Raw genomic sequence first — 24,647 nt, 5'->3', positions numbered from 1 at the left:
AAATAGTACACCAGATGTATCATTAGCCTCATTGGATGCACCTAGGAAGTCTGCGAAGGAGGCTAGCCCATTCACTCCGTCTTCCGGTCAGTGACCCCTGACAGCTTAGATTTAGCGATAAGAGATCCGTAGCCACCATTTGACAACTTCCTGGGGACCAGCCAACTAACGTACGAAAACATGTCGGAAACAGGCCGCCCTATTTCTAGATTCTACCGGTCTCTCACGACGGCTATCAAGAAGGTGGTTCTCCTAGGAGACGCCGGAGTGGGGAAGTCGTCCCTCTTTGCTCGGTTCTGCGGCGAAGACTTCCCGAGGACATGCACAACGGTGGTACAACTTCGAGCAAGCGATATCCGAGAGTTCCAAGTCGGGTACAACAACGTGCGGGTACGTGGACGTTAAACGTTACACCTTACATACTCAAACCACTTACGACTGTGCTAAGATTTCATAATCAAGATAGAACGGGCAGCCAACAACATAACGTACGTAGCCGGCATAACGTCAACTATTAACCGGCACAACACTGAGAAACACAGGTCAGAGTATCATGATCATAAACGTACATGTGTGCTGAGGACAGGTGGGGTTATTCTAATCTCCAAGCAGATATGGTCTGTTGTTTGTTACCGGTGTGCTATACAGTACTAGATACAAATCTGTCACAATATTTGGTTAAACGATACTTTTTTTTGTCAGTGAGAGGCCAGAAAAAAATATTGCCATAGGAAATTATGCCCCTTTCTTATGAGGTAGTAGTACTGTGGTAACAGGTGTCAGGTGTAGGTGTGTATTCAGTCTGTGTCATTTGAACAGGTGTGTATTCTTTGTGTTCCTCTTGACATTATCCTCTATATGTGATAAGATATTATATTTATGTACAAGGTCAGTGAATATGTGTTGTCATGTGAACCTGCTGTCTGTATAAGTTCTGTGAACCTGTAACACCTGGCCATCTTGGATGTGTGTGTGTGTGTATGTGTGGGTGTGTGTGTGTTCCCCTCTTTTGTGTCTTTTGGTAGTCTAGTCTCCTTTGATAGCTGGACTACAGAAGCTGTAAGGTGAATTTAAATGTTAACACCAACACAAAATGAAATATTGACAGAAAAATATGTTAAGGTACTTATAAGGTAATTTTTTTACCCAACTCAGACCACGTTAATTGTTTTGTACCATAATTTGCTGTTCATAGAGACCATTAAGTAGGAAAAAAAGTTTGATTCTAGTGTCTAATTATGAAATTTGCTTTTTGCATACTTAATGGAATAACCATTGGCTAGCACAGCTTAACATTACAATACAATATCATTATCAAGCAGAAAATAGATTGCAGATGTCAGTTGCACAGCTTTTCTTGAGGTAAAGTGTGTTATTGAAATATTCACAGAAATGTTGCAGAATATGCCATAGTTTCAGATATAAATTTTTTTTTTAGATAATCAGTGTGGAAATGATGATAGAATAGATAGGATTTCATTAATTTATTGATTTTGCTGTGAGAAAAACAGATGTGAGGCTACATGCAATGAGAAAAGTTTATCTCTATGCAAGCTGCATTTTGTTAGAGAGGAAGTGATACAATGTAGAAACATTTTTATCATACATGCAGATAGAAAATGTTGGACAAAGCAAAATGTTTTATGATTATTCAAACATTTTGTAAGATATGGGAATAAATGACCTTGGTATTGTATCTAAGATTATATTTTTGTAATATATGTGATATGCTTTTCAATGTAATGTTACTTTTAATTGATTTCCCATTAGAAGTCTAAGCAATTGCAATACAGAAGTTTTTAGAATGAAAGTTAAGAATCAATGTATGAATGAGTGACACATGACGTCTTAGTTTTTAATGCCAAGATCTTTTTCGATGACAAGAATCCATTTGCTGCTATCAGAGATATTTGAATATACAAGTGATTAAGAGTTCAATTTGAAGCAAAGCACTGGAAAGCTGATACAATACCTTCTATACATATAACACTAGTTCACCTTTATTCGCGGGGTAACCTTTATCCGTTGTATTTAAAACTAGGCTATTTAGGGATATGAAGTCAACTGATGGTGGTTTTTAAACTGCAATTTATCAAACAAAAATGCAATTTGAAACCACAGTCCATCGACTTCATATTTCTAAATACCCAGTTTTTTATGTACAACCTCCTTGGTACAACGGATGTGCGTTACCCCTCTGATAAAGGTAAACTAACGTTACATGAATATACTGACTGTATGTAATAGTCAGTTATGACAATTCTGTATTGAGGTATTCTTGTGAAAAGTTATTTCTTGTATGTTGTGCAAATGAAATGTTGTGCAATGTTTCACCCCGCCCGCCAGGGATGACAGATGATGATGATGATTTCTTGTCTCTTTGTTTTTTGTCTGACATACATTATAGGTATCCCTATGGGACACAGCTGGGGTGGAGCGGATGTTGTCTCTAACAGAGAACTATTACCGCAAGGCCGTCGGTGTGCTTCTCGTGTATGATGTGACAGACAGAGAAACATTTGAAAACTTGGAGTCAACTTGGGTCCCCAGTGTAACGTTACGGAACAACAAAGTAAAGGCATTTCTTGTTGGTAGGTACTAGTATACATACTACTATGTCTACCTTCAGATATGTATATCTGTCTTTAGATATGCACATGCAGCAGACATACACACACATATGCATACACACACAGTGATTTTAAATTGCAATTAAATGTGCATTTTCAAAATATTGCAGTTTGAAACCAGTCGACTTGATATCCCTAAATGCACTGTTATTAAAAACAATGGATATAGGTTACCCCTTGGATAAAGGTGAACTAGCGTTATACAATGTAGTTACGTACGCGCTCACATAATGTTACATATATGAATGTATAGTATGACTTGAGGGCAAATAGTGCCTCCTCTTGGCAGACTTTTGAACTGCAACATGTCTAATGCTAAATTCTATCCCTCTTGCTGTATATGTCGTCACATCAGAAAACAAGGACTTCATAAAATTGTCAGTATTGATAAGAATACATGATTTGTTTCCTCCAATTTGTATTTTTTCCCTTCCCTCCAGGAAACAAAACCGATCTCATCACAGATTCAGCAGACGTAGTTTCCGAAGAGGAAGTACAGATATACACCAGAACATGTCCGCTGGACGTCGTAGGGACATTCAGAGTCTCCGCCAAAACGTGCTCAGGAGTAGAGGAAATGTTTACCAAACTTGCGGAGTCAATACTTGAGGACAACTTTGAGAGTGAGAGTGGTATAAAACTGAGCGAACCTTCATCACAAGATGGACAGATTTCCCGACAAGGAACGTGTACTTGTAAAATATGACACAGAACATTTGTTGCACACTTCTTACAATAAGTGGTTTACATTCTATGTTGTTTGACCATGGTGGTGTCCTATTATCTTAGATTTAGAGTAGTGTAGAGTATGTAGACTTAGCAGTAGTACTAGTAGTGCGTAGACTTCTTCAGGAAAAGTAGGAACGGCTAGTTCCATTTAGGCTACTCTTCAGAGTCAATGTACAATTCGCCAAAGGAACGTTATGATGCTTGTTCATCTGGCCATAGATAGTCAGTGTGCGAATGATGTTAAAATAAATAGGGTTTCATGGATTTATTGATTTTGCTGTGAGAAAAACAGATGTGAGGCTACATGCAATGAGAAAAGTTTATCTCTATGCAAGCTGCATTTTGTTGGAGAGGAAGTAATACAAAGTAGAATCATTTGTATCATACATGCAGATAGAAAATGTTGGACAAAGCAAAACGTTTTATGATTATTCAAACATTTTGTAAGATATGGGAATAAATGACCTTGGTATTGTATCTAAGATCATATTTTTGTAATATATGTCATATGCTTTTCAATGTAATGTTACTTTTAATTGATTTCCCATTAGAAGTCTAAGCAATCGCAATATAGAAGTTTTTAGAATGAAAGTTAAGAATCAATTTATGAATGAGTGACAAGTGACATCTAAGTTTTTAATGCCAAGACCTTTTTCGATGACAAATCCCTTTGTTGCTATCAGAGATATATGATTATATGCGTGATTAAGAGTTCAATTTGAAGCAAAGCACTGGAAAGTGATACAATATCTTCTATACTTTAGAGTATAGTATACAAGTACATAAGTATACTAACTGTATGTAATAGTCTGTAATGACAATTATGTATTTTGGCGTTCTTTTTAAAAGTTATTCTTGTATCTTTGTTTTTTGCCTGACATACATAGATACAGCAGGATAATGTTGAATACTGTATTTCTTTCAACAGCTGAAAGTGCATTGCATAAATACCATACACCAATAAGTACTGTAACAAAATACTTATGTCTGTAATGATAACTCTGCATTAAGTTATAGTGTATTCTGTTAACATGTTGAAAAGTTTATTTTCTTGTATTTTTGTTTGACAAAGGTCTCCCTATGGGACACAGCAGGGGTGGAGCGGATGTTGTCTCTGACAGAGAACTATTACCGCAAGGCCGTCGGTGTTCTTCTGGTGTATGATGTGACGGACAGGGAAACTTTTGAAAACTTGGAGTCAACATGGGTCCCCAGTGTAACGTTACGGAATAACAGAGTAAAGGCATTTATTGTTGGTAGGTACTAGTATACATAGGTACAATGTCTACAGGATAACCTGACATACACACACATATGCATACACACACACACACACACACACAAACACACACACACACACACACACACAGTGATTTTGAATTGCAATAAAATGTGCATGTTCAAAATATTGCAGTTTGAAACCACAGTTGTTGACTTATATATCCCTAAATGCACTGTTATTAAAAACAATGGATATAGGTTACCCCTTGGATAAAGGTGAACTAGCGTTATACAATGTAGTTACATACGCGCTCACCTAATGTTACATATATGAATGTATAGTATGACTTGAGGGCAAATAGTGCTTCCTCTTGGCAGACTTTTGGACTGCAACAAGGGCTGTAACATGTCTAATGCTAAACTCTATCCCTCTTGCTGTATATGTCGTCATATTGGAATACAACATGGACATGATTTGTTTCCACCAATTTGTACTGTACCATTTTCTCCCTTCCCTCCAGGAAACAAAACGGATCTCATCCCAGATTCAGCAGACATAGTTTCTGAAGAGGAAGTACAAATGTACACCAGAACATGTCCGCTGGACGTCGTAGGGACGTTCAGAGTCTCTGCCAAAACGTGCTCAGGAGTAGAGGAAATGTTCACCAAACTTGCTGAATCAATACTAGAGGACAACAGCTTCGAGAGTGGTATAAAACTGAGCGAGCCTTCAGCACAAGATGGACAGATTTCCCGACAAGGAACGTGTACTTGTAAAATATGACACAGAACATTTGTTGCACACTTCTTACAATAAGTGGTTTACATTCTATGTTGTTTGACCATGGTGGTGTCCTATTATCTTAGATTTAGAGTAGTGTAGAGTATGTAGACTTAGCAGTAGTACTAGTAGTGCGTAGACTTCTTCAGGAAAAGTAGGAACGGCTAGTTCCATTTAGGCTACTCTTCAGAGTCAATGTACAATTTGCCAAAGGAACGTTATGATGCTATTTATATGGCTGTACATGTATAAGAAAGTGACCATCAATGTACCAATAATTTAAAGTTGTATGTTGATTTGAATAAAGATTGATTTCTGTAGTTGATGATGTAAACGGACGTTTTCCTAGTTGTGAATTTAATGATTGCTGATGATTGCTGTTTACTGTAGTCTGTTACTTTCTCACACATATTTGAGTGTCTATATCTGGATCCTAAGAAACCATTGGTCACTACAATATGTAGAAATTGCACAAAAACAATTTCATTTCCGTTTCTCCCTTTATTTATTCTTATAAGTCTATACAACTGTGGGCATTAGAACTTACTTTCTATTTCCTATGGAATGTATGATGTAGCATATGTAATATTACACTGTATCTCTGTATACGTATAGCATCCATACACTGTGCACTATACTCTTTATAACTTTGTTACATATTAGAATCTTATAATGTAGGATATGTATCTCTCTAGACTTTTGTACTTTTGTAAAACAGTGGCTTCAGAAACTCCAACAAGGAATGTCCTGAATACATGCGGAATGATCGGAATAAATGATACAAAAATATTCTTTGCAACAGTTACATTTCTTCAGAACATATATGGAGGTTCAAGCAAATTTACAATGTCAAATATGTCGCAGCATTTTTCAGCAACAGAGATTGAAAATCACAATTCCATTTGCAAAACGTTCACATTGACATCAACCCCTGTAGTAAGGGTTACATCACAAATATGCCTAGTTAAGCAGTATTGATGTCTTAACGAAGACAACATCAGAAAGTCATGAAAGCTCATTTCTATGGCGATATCATGCTTTCCTTGTACTTGTTCATGAACTCACTTTTGTGGCTATTTGGAAATTTAAATGAAGATGAGGGGGATACAAACTAAGTAACATTTGGTACAACAGCTGTGATGCCACCATGCAGAAAGCAATAGCACTGCAGGCTACATTACGGCCTGATATTTGTTAGTAAAAAAACTTGTTGGTAAAAAAAAACTAGTTGTGTAAAACAGGAGATGATAGATCATGAATGCAACAATGTTCCTAAATAGGTTCCAAAGTCATTCATTAATCATTGTGTAGAACCATGTGACAAGTCTAAGCCTTAAGCAAGCTGTGCACTAAGTATTCAGAAGATTACAATACATCTGGAAAAACTAAAGTAAACATGCATAACAAGGACCAACTGAAAACGATGGAAAACAAGATAGATTTTGCTGTAATGACACAGAAATTGCCACAAAGTTGTCACCAACTGCAGAGGTTATAGGAATCTAAAGTCTAAAGAGTCTAAATATGCTTGTAGGCTCTAATACAGGTGGAATGGTTGCACAGCTTCAACAGTGACATCTATCTACACATGTTGGAACTGCAGTTTAGTCTTAATGCTACAAAAACTTTTCTTTTCACCATGGAGGCTAACCTCCTTAGTCTTATACACCAGCTGCTTGTTATACATGTACAATGTCACGAAATATGGCAAGACCCATCCTGGGCATGTAATGGTGTGTTCCTGGAAGTATCCTCCCTCGCCATGATATAAAAATAGATAGAGAGAGATAGAGAGAGAAACCATAAGCTCAAACTCTGGAATTGTGAAATGTCAGTTGATATCATTGGTTGCATACGGAGTGCCTGATTCCCACGACTAACAGGTACTTACCACCAAGTGCCTAGAGAACCAGTGCTAATCCTAATAGCCTGATTTAATCAACCTAAAGAAGCACATGCCGTCGACCTACATGTACCCGGTAGTTTCCTATGCCAAATAAGATTTTCTTACAGTGATACCATCTGCGTATTTACTGTACTGTGCAACAAAATAAAATTCATTTTCCCCTCTTTAAACAACAAATATGTTTAGTTATATATGAGTACTATCCCCCCTAGTGACCACTGGCTCAATCCTTTCGCTTGCTAACCATGGTCACTACAGGGAATGGCACTCAGGCTAGAATATGTTTACTTCATCATCAAATATCTCTACTTTAATAATCCTACCACTACACATAGATCCTTAAACATTTACGGGAATGTCTTGCTTGTAAGGTGGTTATTCCCACCCGTATCTGTTGACCATCCTATGGAATGCTGTCTTGGCCTCGCTCTCTGTGTACTCCCAGTTGGGGTTCTTGTCTAGTCTGGCATTGTTGTCGGATAGAATCTCTGCCCGAATCTGTACCAGTATACTCTGAGGAAGAGGGAGTAAAATACAAATGTTTGAAATGCACAAAATGTACATTTGTACATGATTGTGTTAAAACACAGCAGCAACATGTACTGCCAGTGAACAAGCCCTGGCTGTGTGGCCCAAGACTGGCAAGATGTGAATCGCTGCCCGAAACTGTACCAGTATAGAGTGATAAAATACAAAGGTTTGAAATGTTTTACAACACAGCAGCAATAACGTAGCTGGTAGAGTGCTACTGCTTCTCTGTTTAGCACTTATGAGAAAGAGTATGACAGTAATTGAATAAAGAGACTATATTTACACAACCATGTATCACTCCATAAAACTGAGTGCACCAAGGCATAAACCTGGTCCTGTGGCTTTGTTTTTATTGCTTTTTTGGGTTAAGCATATTTACCTCCATGAAATTTCATGGAGGTTATATTTTACCCTGTGTTTGTGTGTGTCTGTGTGTAAACAAAATAACTCAAGAACGGCTTGGTGGATTGGTTTCATACTTGGTGTGTTGGTAGGGTGTGATGAAAGCTGGAAATGATTAGATTTTGGTCCCCCTAGCGGCTTCCCTTGGTACTGCAGCACAACTTCCGGGTTTGCTATCTCGTGTTCTGAGCAAGCTATGGTCACGATTTTTAAGTTTTAGATAGCTCTTGTGCTCAGAAATAAGTGACATAAGTTTGGGCCCCCTAGCGTCTAGTTTTGGGAAAGCAGGGGCATTTTTGTCAAAAACTTCTGAAGACGATAACTCAAGAAGGGAACAACGGATTTTCATCATTTTTGGCATGTAGGTACCTTAGACAATGTTTTACAAGATAAGATACTAATTATGCAAAACAGGAGTACATTTGCATAATTAATGAGAATATTCTATCATTGCATTTTTTTTCAATGTATCTCTTGTTCCAGACATGCTATGGTCTTGATATTTTTGTGGTAGATAGCTTTTGGTGTCATGAAAAAGTGGGGCAAGTTTCAGCCCCCTAACATTTAATTGTGGAACTGCATGGGTGTTTTTGTCAAGACACTCCAAAGAGGATAACTGCAGAAAGAAACGATGGATTGCCTGCATTTTAGGCATGCGGGTAGCTTAGGCAAAGATGTTCATAATGATATACATGTTATGCAAATGAGGACTTAATTTGCATAATTAATGAGGAAATTGTATAGTTCCATTGTTTTCAATAACTGGACCTCAATACATGTAACACATGTTAATTACGATAGGTGGAATATAAGCAGATACCAAATATGGTAATGAGGAACTTATTTGCATAATTTATGTAAAAATTGCAAAACCGCTTTATGATTAATAATGGGAATTTTATAACTGTGACATGTGTACGTTAGTCAATGATGAACAAAACCATGCATGAATTATGTTAATGTGTTAGTCAATTGCATGAAAGTTACGAAAGCTCTAAATTTTCATGGAGGTATGAGGTCGCCGAACTCTAGTTTTGAAATTCTTTTTTTTCTCGTCTGTGAACCAAAAAATGAAATTGGTATGGCCTAACCACTGGCACACTATATGGTTATTCCAACACACAGGAAATTTGAACATAAAGATATTATCATCTACCTCAATGTCATTGGTTGGCCGCCACCCTGACCTGGTTAACATCTCCATGCAGATGCTGCCCCCGATGGTCACATGACCTGTCAGGAACTTGAACCTGGGCTTCAGCACTCTGACGAAGGGGGGCGCCATGGGGTAGTCCGGCGGGAACTTCATCTCCATTTTTATCACGGGCTATGGAACATCCATAAATAGTTTAATCAAGCTGGTACGTCACTGAATAAAGAGAATCTTTTTACACAGCCACTGCTTTATTTTCCAAAGACATTGCAGTGACCATCTGTCACCTTCTGTCTTCCTCAGGGCAATTCTGACTGCACTGTATCACAGAAATTGGTGTACTGTTTATAGAGATGTCAGTGGAAATAAAGCAGTGGTTGTGTAAAAAAAGTCTCTTTATTCAGGCTATGGATCTAGTCACAACCAAGACATAACATCACAGCCGACGTTTCGATGACCGTCTGTCACCTTCCTCAGGGCAGTACTGACTGGTACTATTCCACACTGTAGCTACGTGGCGCTGGTAATAATGCTGTCTCATTGTTATACAATGTATTTAAAAGGGCAATTGTTGTCATATGTATGCTCAATACACAAATTATAACTAGAAAATAACTTGCCCAGAAACCTTACCTCTTCTTGGTGCTGTTTTGCATACTGTTGTAAGTCTTTTCCTAGCGGACATTTTGGGTCAATATTGGTCAGCTTCACATCCTGTAACAGATATTAAATTAAAAGATTAAAACATGTAGATTGAATCTTCCAATTGCAAGAAAATTAGATTTGAATGGATATAGAATAGAACAACATGACACTGCGCATATGCTGAAATTAAAATGCTGTACAAGTGCTAAATATTTTTTTATTTATTGTGTTAGTAAAGAAACCATCAACATTGATGTTATTACAGTTTTGTGTTTAAAAAATACAGTATAGTAAAATGATAACAGCACTTACCCATAGAAACAGGTTATCCTGCAAATAAGAAGAGATCAAGTTTAAAAATGAGACTAGAATGAGGGGTGAACATTTCATGTAACTTCCTATCCCTAAACTCAATTTTCTAAAAACATATCGCCTAAGCTTGCGCCTCTCTTCTTATGCAGTTGTTTCTAACAAAAGGATATCTACATGTACCACTAAAATTCACAACCATAGCATGTACAGAACAAAAGAAAGCTGTAAGTTAAGCATTGAAATTGACCTCCATTTTTCCAAACCCCACCCACATAACAAACATCAAAAGGATCCATCCACAGCTTAAGTTATGTTATCAAAAAACAAACGAACAAACAAACAAGCACACACAAACATGGCACCGAAAACATATCCTTCTAGGCAAAGGTAATAAGTCGATGCACAAAGTATTCATCTATGTATAACTCACCCCTCTAGGAACACCCTCCACTCCAAACTTGCCTTTTGTTTTCTTCATGTTCTTCAGATCTGAACGTTCGGAGAAAGAAAAGTTAAGTCAGGTTCTATAGCTGCACCAATAATAACTCTATTCCAAGACCATGCCTGAAGGCTAATTGCAAACAAAGCAAAGCAGCAGTTAATAGATTTGTTTACCTAACAAAGATGGTAAACGAAACATATTTTAACACTAGTTCACCTTTATCCGCGGGGTAAGGGTAACCTATATCAGTTGTTGCCTTTAAAATTATAATAAAAACAGGGTATCAACTCGACAGACGATGGTGTAAAATGAAATCTTTTTAATATTTCCATGTATTGATAATATTGCAATTTGAAGCCATTGTGGGTCAACTTGATATCCCTGAACTGTTTTCAAAAACAATGGATAAAGGCTACCCCTCAAATAAAGGTTAACCAGCACTAGATAAATTAGCAGGGAAATTACATCTTTGTAAATCTATGTCTAAAGACTATAATGGACCTATTTGAAGGGTTTGACTTCTTCTCTGTATGGAGTGGTAGATAAATTGTTCATCATTATCTTAGAAAAACTAGTTGGACGAATTAAGCAAGAAGCATGTTAGTCATTGAAAACCTCAATTAAACAGATGTATTCATTCTTGTTGCGCACAATATAATCTTACCCATGATGAGTCTGTGGATGGCTACTGAACTGGCACCACTTGTCTTGTAACTGCTCTCCTCAACACCATCTTCTTCTTCTTCCTCGCTAAAGAACACAAATAAGAACAATTGTGAAATTGTCTTGTGTCTAGGGTCTTAGCATCTAGAGGTTTTCGGTTTGAATCACTAGCATGTCACCATGTAGTATTCTTTATTCGTAAGCCCGAAATATGTTGTACAGATATCTTATGCAACAAATGATATCACAAATAATTCAGTGAAATGAAAGCAAATACATACTGTTGACCTTCAACTTGTTAAGCCAAACAAACAACTGTTCTCAGGCAATGTTTACATATTCATATCTATGGTGACCAGCACCTCCAGCTTTGTCCTGCCACTTGCTGCAACATGTAATTCATATCACACGGTGCATGCTACTTTACCAGTAACCATTTTGACAGCTGTCTAATAGTAATACATATTCATTTACCTTATTTGTTTGGAGAAGAAGAAAAAGGGAAGAAGAAAAGGAACCAAAACAAAGTTTCCCTTCAATGAAAAATTCTACAATGATATCTAAACAATTTCCATGTTTGGGGAGAGCCACACCCCACACACGTAGAAAAACCTGTCACACTTATAAGTTATTGAAAAGAGTAGCAGGGGTACTTCTCGGTGTGAGTGGATCAAATTTAGTCTTGTGTACGTCTTACGTACCATGCTTGGAGCCCTCAGCCTGATGAGGTTAAGCACGTAATAATGAAGAAGAAGAACAACAATTGAATAACATGTAAAAGAAGCTCACCCATTCTGTGCTGCACAGGTGTTACAGGAGGTGGGAGCTGTTTCAGGAGCAGCATCTGGGTCGTCCATGGTGTAGTACTCCTGGTCATCATCATCATCATCATCTTCATCATCCTCAACATCATCTTCATCATCCTCTAGTCCTTCATCTTCATTATCATCAACTGGACCACCTAGGAGCTGAGATGGAGGAGCAAAAGGTGTAAAGATACACACCAAAAAGCAGTTACTCAAGCAACTGGATATGATTTTTGAAACGGTCAGACAATTCAGGTAGCAGCTACTACCTTTCGACAGTGACACTGACAAGATCTGGTAAAAAGTGGCTTTATATCCCAACTGAGAATTGACATGCAAAAAATCTGAAGAGTGAAGAGAATTTTGGCTTGTCCAATAGGACATGTGCATGTGAGACTCACAGGTTTTACTAACTTTTAGAGCTTTTGAAGTTGTGTTCACATAGACCAGCTTTCATTGGTAGGTCCCCTTATTGGGAAGATTTGACTTTGATTCTTCTAGAAGAAGACCTCCAATTCTCTTATCTCATGTATATGTGCATGTGAGATTTCCGTCAGATGTGCATAGCAGATAGATGTGCACAGTGCAAAAGTTAGGTGTGACAGGTTGTTCAGTGTAATATAAACAGCTGTTGCCGTGCTGCGTGCCTGAAAAGCTGGTGTGTTACACTAAGGGTGGTTATACCGGCTATATCGATACAGATACAGACTTACAGGTTTGAGAGCTTTGGAAGTCCTGTTGAGCACATCCACCAGAGACTTCTGCTGACAGGACTGGGCGAAGTCTTGTACATCAGCCAGGCAGGGGAGGGACGTATCCGAGTCACTCCAGACGTGCTGGGGTGGGGGGGGATCAGAATTATAGTATCTGTGTGTTAGTAAGTTTCTGTAGAAACGTACATTTACATGAGTTCTCAACAGGACTTTTTTTTACAGTGTAAGGGGCCTACATATGTGTCTAATCAACAGAACAATACTGATACAAATCTTTCCTGATCATTGAACATACTAGTAGTTTGTAACCACCTGGTGCAACCCCTCTTCACCATGATAATGCTATTTTTGCTGTTGTTGATGTCATTGCTTTACGTCTATTGTAGACATGGACCCTTGGTGCTTCGTAGTTGTTGAATTTTCTCCGGTACTTCTCTGGCACTCTGCACATTCATGTTTCTGGACTGTTGCTCAAGTTCTCCTTAGCAAATCTTGATGTTGGTTCAATCTAATTGGCCAACCCCTGGGACATCTTCTTGTTTATATCATCAGCTAAGTTGTCTTGAATTACCACCAGTGTTACAATGTCCACTGCTCTATCCTCCTCTGTTATATTATAGGTTTGGTAAATGTTTCCACTACATGTAAGTAGATGGTGCCTTTCTCTCTCATAGCGTGCACAGTGGTAAAAGTAGTGATTTGTGTTTTCTCTTGTGCCACACGATAATCATGAAAATTTTACTTCCTGGTCCGTAACTAATTAAAAACAGTCTGACTTGTCATGTCATAAATTTTCATGCAAATCATTCTAGCTAATTCTCTCCAAACAACTTTTCTATAAAATATTATGAAACCAAATCCCCAAATTATCATTGTATGATATTAGCATAAACATCTACGAAGAAGAATCGTGATTTTTACCCATTTGTTTTCAGCCTCACAATCGGGACAAACCACGTAGAACGAGACCGACTCGTTCCGGGGAGCCGAGAAAAACAGCGTCTTCTCCGCCTCGTCTGCGAAAAGCAGGCGGAAGGGACAGTCGGCGGAGTCCGCCCAGCTCTCCGCAACGAGCCGGCAGGTGTCGAAGTCCATCGGCGAGAGGTTTGGACGATGTTTTGGCAGGTTTTGAAAGGAAAGATTTGAAGGGGAATGGCTTGGTGTTTTTTTTATCCCGGTGGGGACTTTCGAATGTTGTTATTGGACGTTTCTATTTTGTGATAGGGTAGCTAAGATCTCCATATGTAAATTACGCAACACACAAAAGTAAAACTAATACTATAGTGATTAAATAGTGTTATAACATAGTTTATAGATAAAGATAATTGAATTTTGTGTTAATTAGGACTTTTATTTTTATAAATAAATTTATGCTGTTATCCGATTCTCCCTCTAAAATGATGGATCTTTCCGTAGGTCAAGGGTTGTCCCAGTCGCTTAGAACTCTGGGTAAAAATCATGGCGGCAAATTGGTCGATTTCGTAGACAAATGTTACAATTTTTGTCATTTTTCTCTTAGTCCTTCAAGTTGTGTACATAAAGAGTAGTGTGTATTGATAGCTGTGTTTATCAAGTGTTTTACACAGAAATTTGAACTAGAAGATTTGCTTCCTTTTCTTGCAAAGGATCAATTTTCTACGCCAGAAGTCTTTCAAAGAGGCAACGTGTGTTTCGAGCGGGTCGCGATTTCGGGTATGCAAAGGATTCTTCGATTCTGGCTGGACATTTCAAGCTGGTGAACAACTCTTAAAGGTACTGGACTTCATATAGAATTAGACTTGTTAGGACCCTATCACATCGGAGATCCGTTCATCGACTAACAAAGACCTCGTTCCGGTGAAGTCGACGCGCAGCACGAGAGCTGCAACACAGACTGAACCTGCTAGGTGACGCTGCTGCATTGTCCCCATCTCTACATCAGGAAGACGCTATGGATGAGGAGGAGGTAAGGCAAACTCTTGTTATCATCTACACACGAACTGACAATTTTGCATGTACTTTTATCAGCACATCACAAGATCTAGAGTAGAAAACTGTTAAAGATAATGAGGTAAAACATACCAACAACATTATCAAAGCTGCATCTAACACTGGTTATATCAAGTTTCTCACAGAATATGAGGAAAATAGCATTCAGTCGTTGATTTAGCTTTAGATACTTCCTACAGTTACATTATCAATGCTCATCATACTTGTCATATTGCATAGAATAGATATACAAAATCTTGAATACTGGTTGACACATTTCTGGTATTGTCATCACCAACCACCTGTTAACTTATGTGAAAGGTAAGTTGTCGGACTGCTGAGTCAGCTGTGACGATGGATTTGTTGTTTTCAGTTCCTGCTAACTATGATTCAAATGTACCTGCATGCAGTTTTATTCCCAGAAATATTGGGTCATTGAAATTGTACTTGGTAAGTATGGCACGTCCGAGTTGTGACAACATATCAAGTACATGTCCATACATGTTACGGTAGTACTCACTGGTGGCTTGACCTGTCAGTGTGTTAGCTTGCAGTTTCAAACATGTCTGGCAGATGGCATTGCTGCATGGTTTACTCAAAGATGAGAATGATGCTGATACATGGTTATTGTTTCTCCCGCCGGACTGACTACACTGGCTATTATAGGGAGAATAATCTGCCAGGGGAGTTTTGCCGTCCACGCAGCTCCGGAGGGAGAATGCTAACTTTAGCATGGATTGACTCCCCTGGCGAATTTCCCTATTTTTTAACAGAAATTTAAAGATCCCTGGATCCCTGGATCCCCGTAGGAAGGCCTGGTGGCTACATGATCATGATACAGCCCTTTATACACACAGTCATGACCCTGAGTTAGTTTCAGCTTTTTTTCAATCTTAAAGCAAAAGAGGACAAGAATGTTCAGCTATGGAGAGGTCTCCTTCAAACTTGTTCCCGGGAAAACATATACCTATAGAAGTTTCCTTTTGCGTCCGTAATTCAATTTCGTACGTACTTCTGATGGACTTGAGTGTACTTTTACCAGCGACAGGCACACATTCTAGTCGCCAAAAGAAGTTATCTTGTCTTCATTTCAATTTCCGGTGTGTGGGGTTTTTATTATGCCTTCCAGTGTTGCATAAGTCTTGTATTGACTTCGATCCTCTGTGCAGACCACTCCAATGTAACCATTTGGTTTGAATAAAGATATCCCCTATATTGAAATATCAATATGAAAACAGTTGGAAGAAGTCTGTATCTTGGTACAAACAGATTTGGGAATGACTGAACAGACAATATCTGATCATACCAAGTCTTACATCAGATTCAAGTCCTCCCAGCCCTCTGTTTTTAGCAGTGGAAATGACCTGGTCTTGCTGAATTCTCTCATGAATTTGTCTGAGATCGAAGGAAATTGAATTCTATGTCTTACATGCAATAATGTACATAATTTACAATGAACTTCCTACATAACAAACAGATTGAGATGTATGAATGGATGCACATTTGTCTGAATATTGTGGGATTTGAAGGTAGGCCGCTAACCACCGGGCTAGGCACGCTATCATGATGATGCTTTTTTAAGAACCTAGTGATTCATACTTCATCTCAGTTGAAGATGACAACTTTACCTTAGCTCACCTTCCCTAATATGAACCTACAGTACAAAATATGCTACACATGTAGTTAGCAGTGAAAATATAGCCCTATAAACATTTGATAGTCAAGATCTTTGATGGTACTATACTAGTAATGAAATCAAGACCAGAAACTTTAAAGCTGAAAGATAAAAATTTATTTCCTGGAACGTAGAGTCGGTGCAAGTTGCATACCAACTAATTTTGAGGACAGGCCTAAAGGTTAAAATCTGAATCTCAGAATATACCTAATCCATTTAAAGCCACTTTAGATGCTTTACTACTTAGGTGACAGACATTTTAGATTCATCGATGAAGGTTAGACATCCAGGTGATAAGATATGCCAAAAGCAGTTACTCAAGCAACTAGATATGATTTTGGAAATAGCCATCCGTCTACGTTTTAAACAACATCCATTGTTTTTATCAGTGACACTGACTAACTGCTTTTTGAGGACATTTTAGATTTCTCTTACAAGTATGATTTTAAGTTAAACCAGTCACAGTAGTGCTGTGAAGAGAGTTATTACAAAAGTCAGAAAGACGATACAAATTTTATGCACGGAGAGAGACATGCTAAGAAATGGTGATGAATGAATATATGCATGTTTAACGACCATTTGATAAGGAAATGTCAACGATGTGGGGTGTTAGGTTACCATAGATTGAAGTTCAAAACCAACAGCCACAAGGTTGAGGCCCAGGTGCACTCTGGGTTAATTGCGCTCACCCCTGTGTCCTGGGAAATGGTCCAAGGTCATTATCATCTCGGGAAGATTCTTCAACTTGTCTTAAGTAGCTCTACGTGTGATCTGTTTTCGTTTGAGCCTTTGGGGAAGAGGAATGGCAGAGTGGTGGACTGAAATAAGGTGTTGTCTTTGTTGGGAATGAAGGCATTTTTCAGGCAGTCTTTGAACTAACTATAAATTGGCTTTTTGTGAACTGGAGTGTTGAAGTTAGAAGTGTATACTGATAATTGATTTACTTTTGTGTAGACTTGATAAGAGGGTAAAGGAAGTTTTTGCGGTGTTTTGCGTTTGAAGCATTTCTGCAGAATAGCTAGCACTAACAAATGGAAACACACATTTGCAGTGTCTTCATATTGTGGTGGAGTGGTCACCAAGAAAATAAAGACATTTCTAGATTTGTAGTTAATATCCTTTGCAAATGTACTAACCTTCCTTACTCCGGAAAATGTCAGTTAGGCAAAGTAGAAACACACAGAAAGTGTTTTCGTACAAAGAAAATGAGTTCAGAAGTGACAGATCATCTAACATTTTTAGTATCATTAATAATTCAAGTTATAAAAAGATGTGCATGTATGTTAAGTTATCAACATTTCTTGCTCAGGATAATTTAGTTATTTAATAAGCAAATTAGAAAAATGTTTAGGTAAAAAGAAAATGAGTTTATAAGGGATACAATTGTACATGTATGACTATCAAACATTTTTGATATCATTAATAATTCAAGAAGTATAAAAAGATGTATCATGTATCATATTTTGTGTATTCAAGATCGTTCTGCTGTAGAATACCAATTTACCCAGGATGCACCGGGTCAGCGGCGCAATAAGACGAGGGCGCGCCGCGGGGCGCGACCCTTCCGCCAGAGGTCGCCGTCCAAAAACACTGGATCAACAAGTAATCACAGACGTCGGAGTCCGCCCGACGACGTTTATTACACTTTCCCCTGTGTGCAAATCGCGAAACGGTCAGGCTGCATAAGTGCGTAAGATTCGAGGATTACAGACCCTGATGAGACACATGGAAACATGGTTCCCCGCTCCTCCGGGTGTGATTGGTTTTTCTGTAGCGGTCAACAAAGTCGTACGGCGAGGTCAGGGGGGAAGGTCAGCCAATTTTCAAGTGACTCTGAAGTGAGAGACTTGATTTTCCACGATGATTTTGCCCTTTAAAGTAGTCATAGTCATAGAGATATGGGATTCTTAACAATACACTACTGGATTTCTGAGTTACTCAAAAGGCTTCTCATCAAATAGCATAAAAGACATACTGGTGGTCATAAAAAGAAAGATTGAAATAACTGCATTGTTCCGTGGAGAGTGTTATATGAAAAATAAAATAGCATATTATAGTACTTAGTCATTCAGATAGATATGGTATTCTAACAATACGCAACAAAATTTTAGACTAACTCAAAATGTAACTTATCAAAATTCGAATAGCATAAAACTTTAATTTAAAGACATACTGGCCATCAAAAGAATGATTTAGAATATCTACATTGTAACAGTTCTTTGGAGAGTATTATGTAAAAAGATATTAAAAAGAATCTCTTTGAAGACAATGCTAGCATAAAAAGCAAAAAGCATTATATTTTTTTAAATTATATTGTACAATCATGTAGTTCTACACTTTTGTACATTTATTCTAAATATCTTAGTTAAACACTAATAAGATATTTAGAATAAATGTACAAAAGTGTAGGACTACATGGGGTGAAAAGGTCTTTTTATGGTAGATATACCAGTCAATGACCCCATATACAGACAGTGATACATGTTTTTAACACCTGTTCATACGCGTTAATTGTCCTATTTTTTCCACCTGCCGTGTAAAGCATAGATCAAGCCTTTGATTAAAACATGACAATCATGAAGCGACTTTGTCAAGAAATTACCCCGAAAGAGAAAAGGGGTTTGTGATTGTTGTATGCATAGTGTTTGTTCATAAAATGTTAACCTTGAAAGTTTGGGAACAATGTCGCACCTGCTGATAATTTCCAAGGCCGCTGCTTGTTTGGAAAGCCGCTTGTGTTTGTACAATATGGCTGCAGCATGGATAATTGCCTCTAATGGCAGCTCCAAGGCCAAATAAATTTATCTCAATTTTTTTCTAAAGTGACAGCCACAAATATTGATAGATTACTTGAATATTTCTATGTAGGACTTAGGTAAAAAGCCCAGAAATATTCTCTAGAAGAAAATTTTGCTTGAAGTTTCCGTCGAACTTCTTAAAAACATATTTTTGTCATTCTTGATATGTGTGTCAAGTGTTAATTTGTGGTTAAAAGATGACCTGTACGGGTACTCCTAACCAAACAAAGTGGAGTTGTAATTAACTTTTCAACACATTTGTACAGCACACTGAAGTTGCGTTTGTACTTCATAAATATGTTAAAACTACCACTGTACCAGCAACCATTGGTTCAATATTGCTAAAGCATTCTTAATTGCTTATTTGATACTTAGTACACAATGTGTAATATCATTAAGTTTGTGGAAAAAATCTAATTTTCTGGGAGTTGCACTTATATTAACCATTGTTCCATTCCTTCGTCTTCGTTCATTCAATGTCACCACAGGGGTTTTCAGTTTAGATTTGATGTACCTTCGAAGCCTTGAAGTATATGCCCCCAAAAATTTTTTATGAAGATTTATCATTTTTCTATTGAAAGAATTGAATATGGGAGCAGTCATAATGTTTTAAAAATCATTCTGATGATTTGATTATTTTTAGATTTTGAAAGTGGCCATAGATGAGATTGTCTTTGTAAAACCAAACCAAACCAAAGGTAGAAAAATTGTTAAGCTCAATATGTTTAGAAACTATGAAAATTGTATGTTACAAGTAGCCACAAAGATTTAGAATAATTTCTAAACATTGGCAACAAACACCTGCGCAGTGATTGGTTATGGACCGTAAAAGTGCTGATAATTACGTCTGTTCTTTACTTACAGTGATGATATTGACAGTGGCTAATCAATCTCTATTTGATGACACTAATTAGTGACAGTAAGGGGTAATTGCCTTAATTGGCACTGATTGCACCAAATCTATAACATAAATGTTCCCCTCTTCTTTGAAATAAAATTGGCACAGAAAAAAAAACATGCTAGAAATATAATAGAAACAACAATATCATGTAGGATTGTATACAGAGTTGTCTCCAAAATATGTCCCTCTGTTGCGGATGGAATGTCCCTGCCGTTCAAAACATCTGCACTTCATGACATGAAATTGATAAAAATTGAGTTTTCGTAAGCATAAAATGACAAACTATACAAAGGACACACGATTCTACTGTGTGCCAATACATAGCATAACAAACAGTCTGAAGAACGAGTCAAGTGACCACCTCTATATAACTTTATAAGGACCACCTGGCCAATTTGACCACTTTTTTGTTTTTGTTGATCCCTTAGAATACAGTAAGTTGATTTTTTTGTTTCATTGAAACAGGCATTATGTATTATATATTTCCTTTAAGAACCCTATTAAGAGCCCTACATGTATTTAGAGTATAGTGACTACCTATTCACAAAGACTAGATTTCCTCTGTCCCCTAAATGGTCTTCTTGCACAGGTTTTATTTGACTGAACAATGACTGTATTGGATACACCTTCAGTGGAAGACCATATTTTATCGTCTACGTGAAGTTGATGGCTGCTTAGTTTAAACTACCACCTGTTTTCTCTCCCAAACCCATTAGGGACTTATGTTTGACTTTGATTAATACACAAAAGGTTATTTTATCTGTCGAAACAAACTCATTTTTCACCCAATGTCATATTGATTAGCAAAAGAAATGCAGATGTTTGAGAATAAGTTTTGTCAGAATTTATCCTCGCCCAGCAAAGAGAGAAATAATGGATATGCAATAACAGGTGACTTATTCTGGGCTTAATCTTTATTGCGTTTGTAACATGTAATTGTATGTACATAAAACCCATTTAACTCCGTAATCACAGTAACTACATTTGCATGAAAGCACAGAGAGAAGGTCATTACTGCGTCTTTGTATGAATAATGTCGTGCATGTCTGATCACAGTGTTTCTGAGTTGGAGGAAATATAATTTGAGATGCAAAATCATACGGTGCCATCTCATGACATATTCGCATAGCTAGGATTATAAGTAATAGTGGTAGTTGTGCGCGTTTTAAGCATATAATCAAAGATGACGTATCGGCACTTCAGCCCCATATAGTGTGGGAATAATGGCAAAATGGGGATATAAGGATGCCATGTGTTTATATCTGCCAGTATATGGTTGAAGGCCTTGCTTTATGTAGGATCCCCAAATTTGCCGGTAATGAGGTCTTAGTTATTTATGACAGTGAAAGCTCAGTAATTAGTGCAGTAAATCATGGACAGGTAATGCAGTTGGGCCTGGCCAAGGCAAGGTTATGTTTCTAGTCATCTGTACCGGTATTTGTCTTTTTTTAACTCAAGAATTCAATCTGATTTTTTGTTTGTTAATGTCTATTGAATAATGGATGAATTACCATATTGTTTAGCACACTTCATCTGTATTTTTTCTCTCCTTACCTTAATAAGATGTTTTAGTGCTGTGTGTGTGTATGCATGTGTATGTGTGTGTGCATGTGTGTGTGTGTATGCATGTGCATGTGTGTGTGCATGTGTATGTGCATGTGTCTGTGTGTGTGTGTGTGTGTGTGTGTGTGTGTGTATGGTACATGTATGTGTGTTTGTCTGCGGAAAGTATGGCTCAGGATGCTATGTATGGATTCTTATGACAATGGGCCTCCAAGGGACTTTCTACAGTACTGCAGAAAAAGTCCAAGCTAGGATTCAAACCCAACTTTCAGGTGCAGAGATGGTATTGCAAGCCACTAAACCAAAATGTCAAATATTCTTTAATTTCTTCTAACGTTTTTTGTCATTTTGATGAAGAAATTACCAAGTGTACCGTTGGATTTAATCATTTACAAAGTGTGCCGTTGGATCAGAGTTCAAAACCAGTCATTCTTGCCTGACGAAGGTAACAGACGACCATTGAAACATTGGCTGTTGTATTACTGCTTTCTTATGGGTAAAGAACTTTGTTACACATGAATCTAAAGTATAAGAAGAATATGTTGTGGAGGGAAATTTATGCCTCATTTGATCCAGAAATTATGGATAGGCTTGGCATTATACCAAAGTGCCCATCGAACCTTACAGGCCTGATACATCCATAAATCCTGAGTCAGTGAGATCTTTTTGATCAAATTACATGACTTTCTACGCTGACCTTTCCGAAATACGGGGCCTTAAAACATGTTTATGGCGGAGGGAGTAGTAAAAGTTTACGATTCGAGATTTGTTCGAGCATCATGGACTATGATAATGGAGTTTCTGTCCTCTTTTAAAAGCATTTTTATTTTATTGCTGCGACGGTTACAAACTATTTCTTTTTGTATCCTGCCTTTCATCTTGAGACTAAGAACCAAATAGTTTTACTTACAACAGACAGCCAAGTTAAACTTTCAATATGTAGGATGGATTATGCCAAAGTGCCCTTTTGCGATGTTAGAATGCTACATAAAACAAAGTCTAGAGAACATTATGAGTACTGTTATCATTTTGGCAGAATTTGCCATCCAAGTAATACACACTTACTTTAATTAGGCTTCACAATGTTATCATGGATAAACCCATATATGTATGTAAATAAATCTACTGGAATTCCATCAAAATTGGGATAATTTGTATTGTTTTTTGTGTGAATTGTGCAATGTAGGGAGTACGCACTTCAGTCTTCACTTACAGTGCTAAGAAAGGCAAAAACATGTATTTGACAACAATTTCCAGATATAAACGTTTTAAAGTAATCATATAGAGCCTGTTTCTTCTTATTTGCCATAAACCACAGAATCTGTTATAACTTAGCCTTAAACTGAATTATTATCATACTCAAGTTTTCTACTCGGTACCTGATATTTGTTAATTTTACACTCATTTCTTTTGTTAATGTATGTATCAGTTGATATTCATTTGTTATCAATTGTAGATAGTTGTTGTTATCAGTAATTGTAATATCTATTTTTTTGTTTTTATCACTTTTAGTTATTATAACTTGAAAGTTCTTATGTTTTGTTAGAAGTCATAATGAAATTTCTAACACAAAAATCAGATTTATTACAATAACAATATTATTACCATGAACAAATTGATGGCTTTGATCCAGATCTAGATATTATCGTTTATCTGTTATAATACCAAGAAACTCTTGTCAAAATCATTAATTTTGCTCTTCAATTGCCTCATTACAATCAAAATACCCGGTAATATATTTTTATTTGAAGATTGTGCAATAAAAAACTGCAAAATAGTACTAGAAAAGAAGAAATAGGAAGAACCCCAGCTATTGTACATGAAAACATGTGTTGATGAAACATTTGACAAGCGCAGAAACATCTATCCCCAGAGAAGTCATCATTATCTATTAATCTATGACTGGAAGGCACCGATCCATCATCTGTTAGTCAATAACATGTGCGCAACAATCGCTTTCCCGATACATCGTTTCATTTTCACAACGTGGAAGCGTCATTTAGAGATTTCATTTATGATATTGAATGTGAAATAATACCTTATTTACTTCAATCATGTTAAGAAACTACTGTACGCTGTTTGTCTGCATAGTTTGGGTTCAATTTTCTTATCTTTTGTATTTATCAGAGCTGTCAAGTATACAGTGATCGATTACCTAAAATCTTTTGTGGATATATTGCTATCAGAATTGTTTTGACAAGAAGATAGAGGATTCTTTGAAATGTTTCAAATAGTACGTAGCAGAAAAAAAAGAAAGAAATTTCCCTGCGGTGGCTGTAAATGAATAAACTTTGTCATTCAAAACATTTGTGTTTATCAATTTATTCACATTCATTTCATATTGAACAAAAGACATGCTAGTTGAATGTTCAATCAAATGTTACAAGAAGGATGCAATAAAAAATGGAGGTACTAGCATTTGTGTGTGTTAGAGTGTTTTTTTGTTTATCCAGATATTAGTGGTCAGCATATTAAGTTAACTCAAGAAGGTCTGAATGGATTGTGATGATATTTGGTATATGGGTAAGCTTTGGAAAGATTCTGGGCCCCCTGGCGGCTTTTCTTGCTACTGCAGCAGATCTTCCAGTTTTTGTCTAGGACATGATGTGTTGTTGATAAATCTATGTGGCAGATAATAGCTTTTGATAATGCTAGGCCACCTAGCAGCTTGTTAGTTGAAGTCTTCATGTTGTTATGTATTAGGGTATATATGGAAAGACCTTATATTAAATCCGGTTGAACAATGTTATTGGTTTGTCTTTGACAGTTTTATGATTGACACTGCAGCGCAAAATTGCGCCCAGAACT

The 24,647-nt window shown here is 37.2% G+C and overlaps 3 protein-coding genes across 5 annotated transcripts in view; 2 read left to right on the top strand and 1 right to left on the bottom strand.

The window, feature by feature from the left end:
• The first annotated feature begins 21 nt into the window (after positions 1 to 21).
• On the top strand, positions 22 to 5,699 carry LOC118417245 (ras-like GTP-binding protein RYL1). Of its 2 annotated transcripts, none has more exons than XM_035822720.1 (3): positions 22 to 390; positions 2,408 to 2,591; positions 3,071 to 3,554. In XM_035822720.1, the coding sequence occupies exons 1-3, from the start codon at positions 181 to 183 to the stop codon at positions 3,334 to 3,336; spliced, it is 660 nt and encodes a 219-aa protein (XP_035678613.1). In that variant the 5' UTR covers positions 22 to 180; the 3' UTR covers positions 3,337 to 3,554. The 2 variants fall into 2 exon arrangements, with proteins under 2 accessions (XP_035678613.1, XP_035678614.1); XM_035822721.1 differs by lacking the exons at positions 2,408 to 2,591; positions 3,071 to 3,554 and adding exons at positions 4,432 to 4,615; positions 5,102 to 5,699 and having other exon boundaries at positions 33 to 390.
• Positions 5,700 to 6,787: 1,088 nt separating this feature from the next.
• On the bottom strand, positions 6,788 to 14,143 carry LOC118417242 (ubiquitin-conjugating enzyme E2 25-like). Its single transcript, XM_035822718.1, has 9 exons — positions 13,856 to 14,143; positions 12,935 to 13,057; positions 12,205 to 12,383; positions 11,417 to 11,502; positions 10,741 to 10,799; positions 10,311 to 10,328; positions 9,987 to 10,067; positions 9,357 to 9,527; positions 6,788 to 7,780 (listed from the first exon to the last, which is right to left on the bottom strand). The coding sequence occupies exons 1-9, from the start codon at positions 14,027 to 14,029 to the stop codon at positions 7,643 to 7,645; spliced, it is 1,029 nt and encodes a 342-aa protein (XP_035678611.1). The 5' UTR covers positions 14,030 to 14,143; the 3' UTR covers positions 6,788 to 7,642.
• A 203-nt stretch (positions 14,144 to 14,346) lies between these two features.
• The window catches only part of LOC118417241 (TOX high mobility group box family member 3-like), a 91,105-nt gene continuing 80,804 nt past the window's right edge, over positions 14,347 to 24,647 (top strand). The window contains exon 1 of one of the 2 annotated variants that reach the window (XM_035822715.1): positions 14,347 to 14,879. In XM_035822715.1, coding sequence (XP_035678608.1) covers positions 14,865 to 14,879 — 15 coding nt within the window. In that variant the 5' untranslated portion in view covers positions 14,347 to 14,864. The remainder of the gene's footprint in view (positions 14,880 to 24,647) is intronic. The other variant, XM_035822717.1, reaches the window with a different exon arrangement.

Source organism: Branchiostoma floridae, chromosome 6 (genome assembly GCF_000003815.2).
Source record: "Branchiostoma floridae strain S238N-H82 chromosome 6, Bfl_VNyyK, whole genome shotgun sequence".
NCBI lineage: Eukaryota > Metazoa > Chordata > Leptocardii > Amphioxiformes > Branchiostomatidae > Branchiostoma > Branchiostoma floridae.
The sequence above is the reverse complement of the archived record's forward strand: the minus strand, read 5'-3'. Positions and strand labels throughout refer to the sequence as shown.

Bases quoted from the DNA above. Each gene is read 5' to 3' on its own strand.
- LOC118417245 (XM_035822720.1), top strand. From the start codon at position 181: ATGTCGGAAACAGGCCGCCCTATTTCTAGATTCTACCGGTCTCTCACG. The intron at 391-2,407 runs GTACGTGGACGT...CATACATTATAG, and splicing joins TCGGGTACAACAACGTGCGG to GTATCCCTATGGGACACAGC. The intron at 2,592-3,070 runs GTAGGTACTAGT...CCTTCCCTCCAG, and splicing joins AGTAAAGGCATTTCTTGTTG to GAAACAAAACCGATCTCATC.
- LOC118417242 (XM_035822718.1), bottom strand. From the start codon at position 14,029: ATGGACTTCGACACCTGCCGGCTCGTTGCGGAGAGCTGGGCGGACTCC. The intron at 13,058-13,855 runs GTAAAAATCACG...CCCCCACCCCAG, and splicing joins GTGAGGCTGAAAACAAATGG to CACGTCTGGAGTGACTCGGA. The intron at 12,384-12,934 runs GTAAGTCTGTAT...CCTCCATCTCAG, and splicing joins CTTCCAAAGCTCTCAAACCT to CTCCTAGGTGGTCCAGTTGA.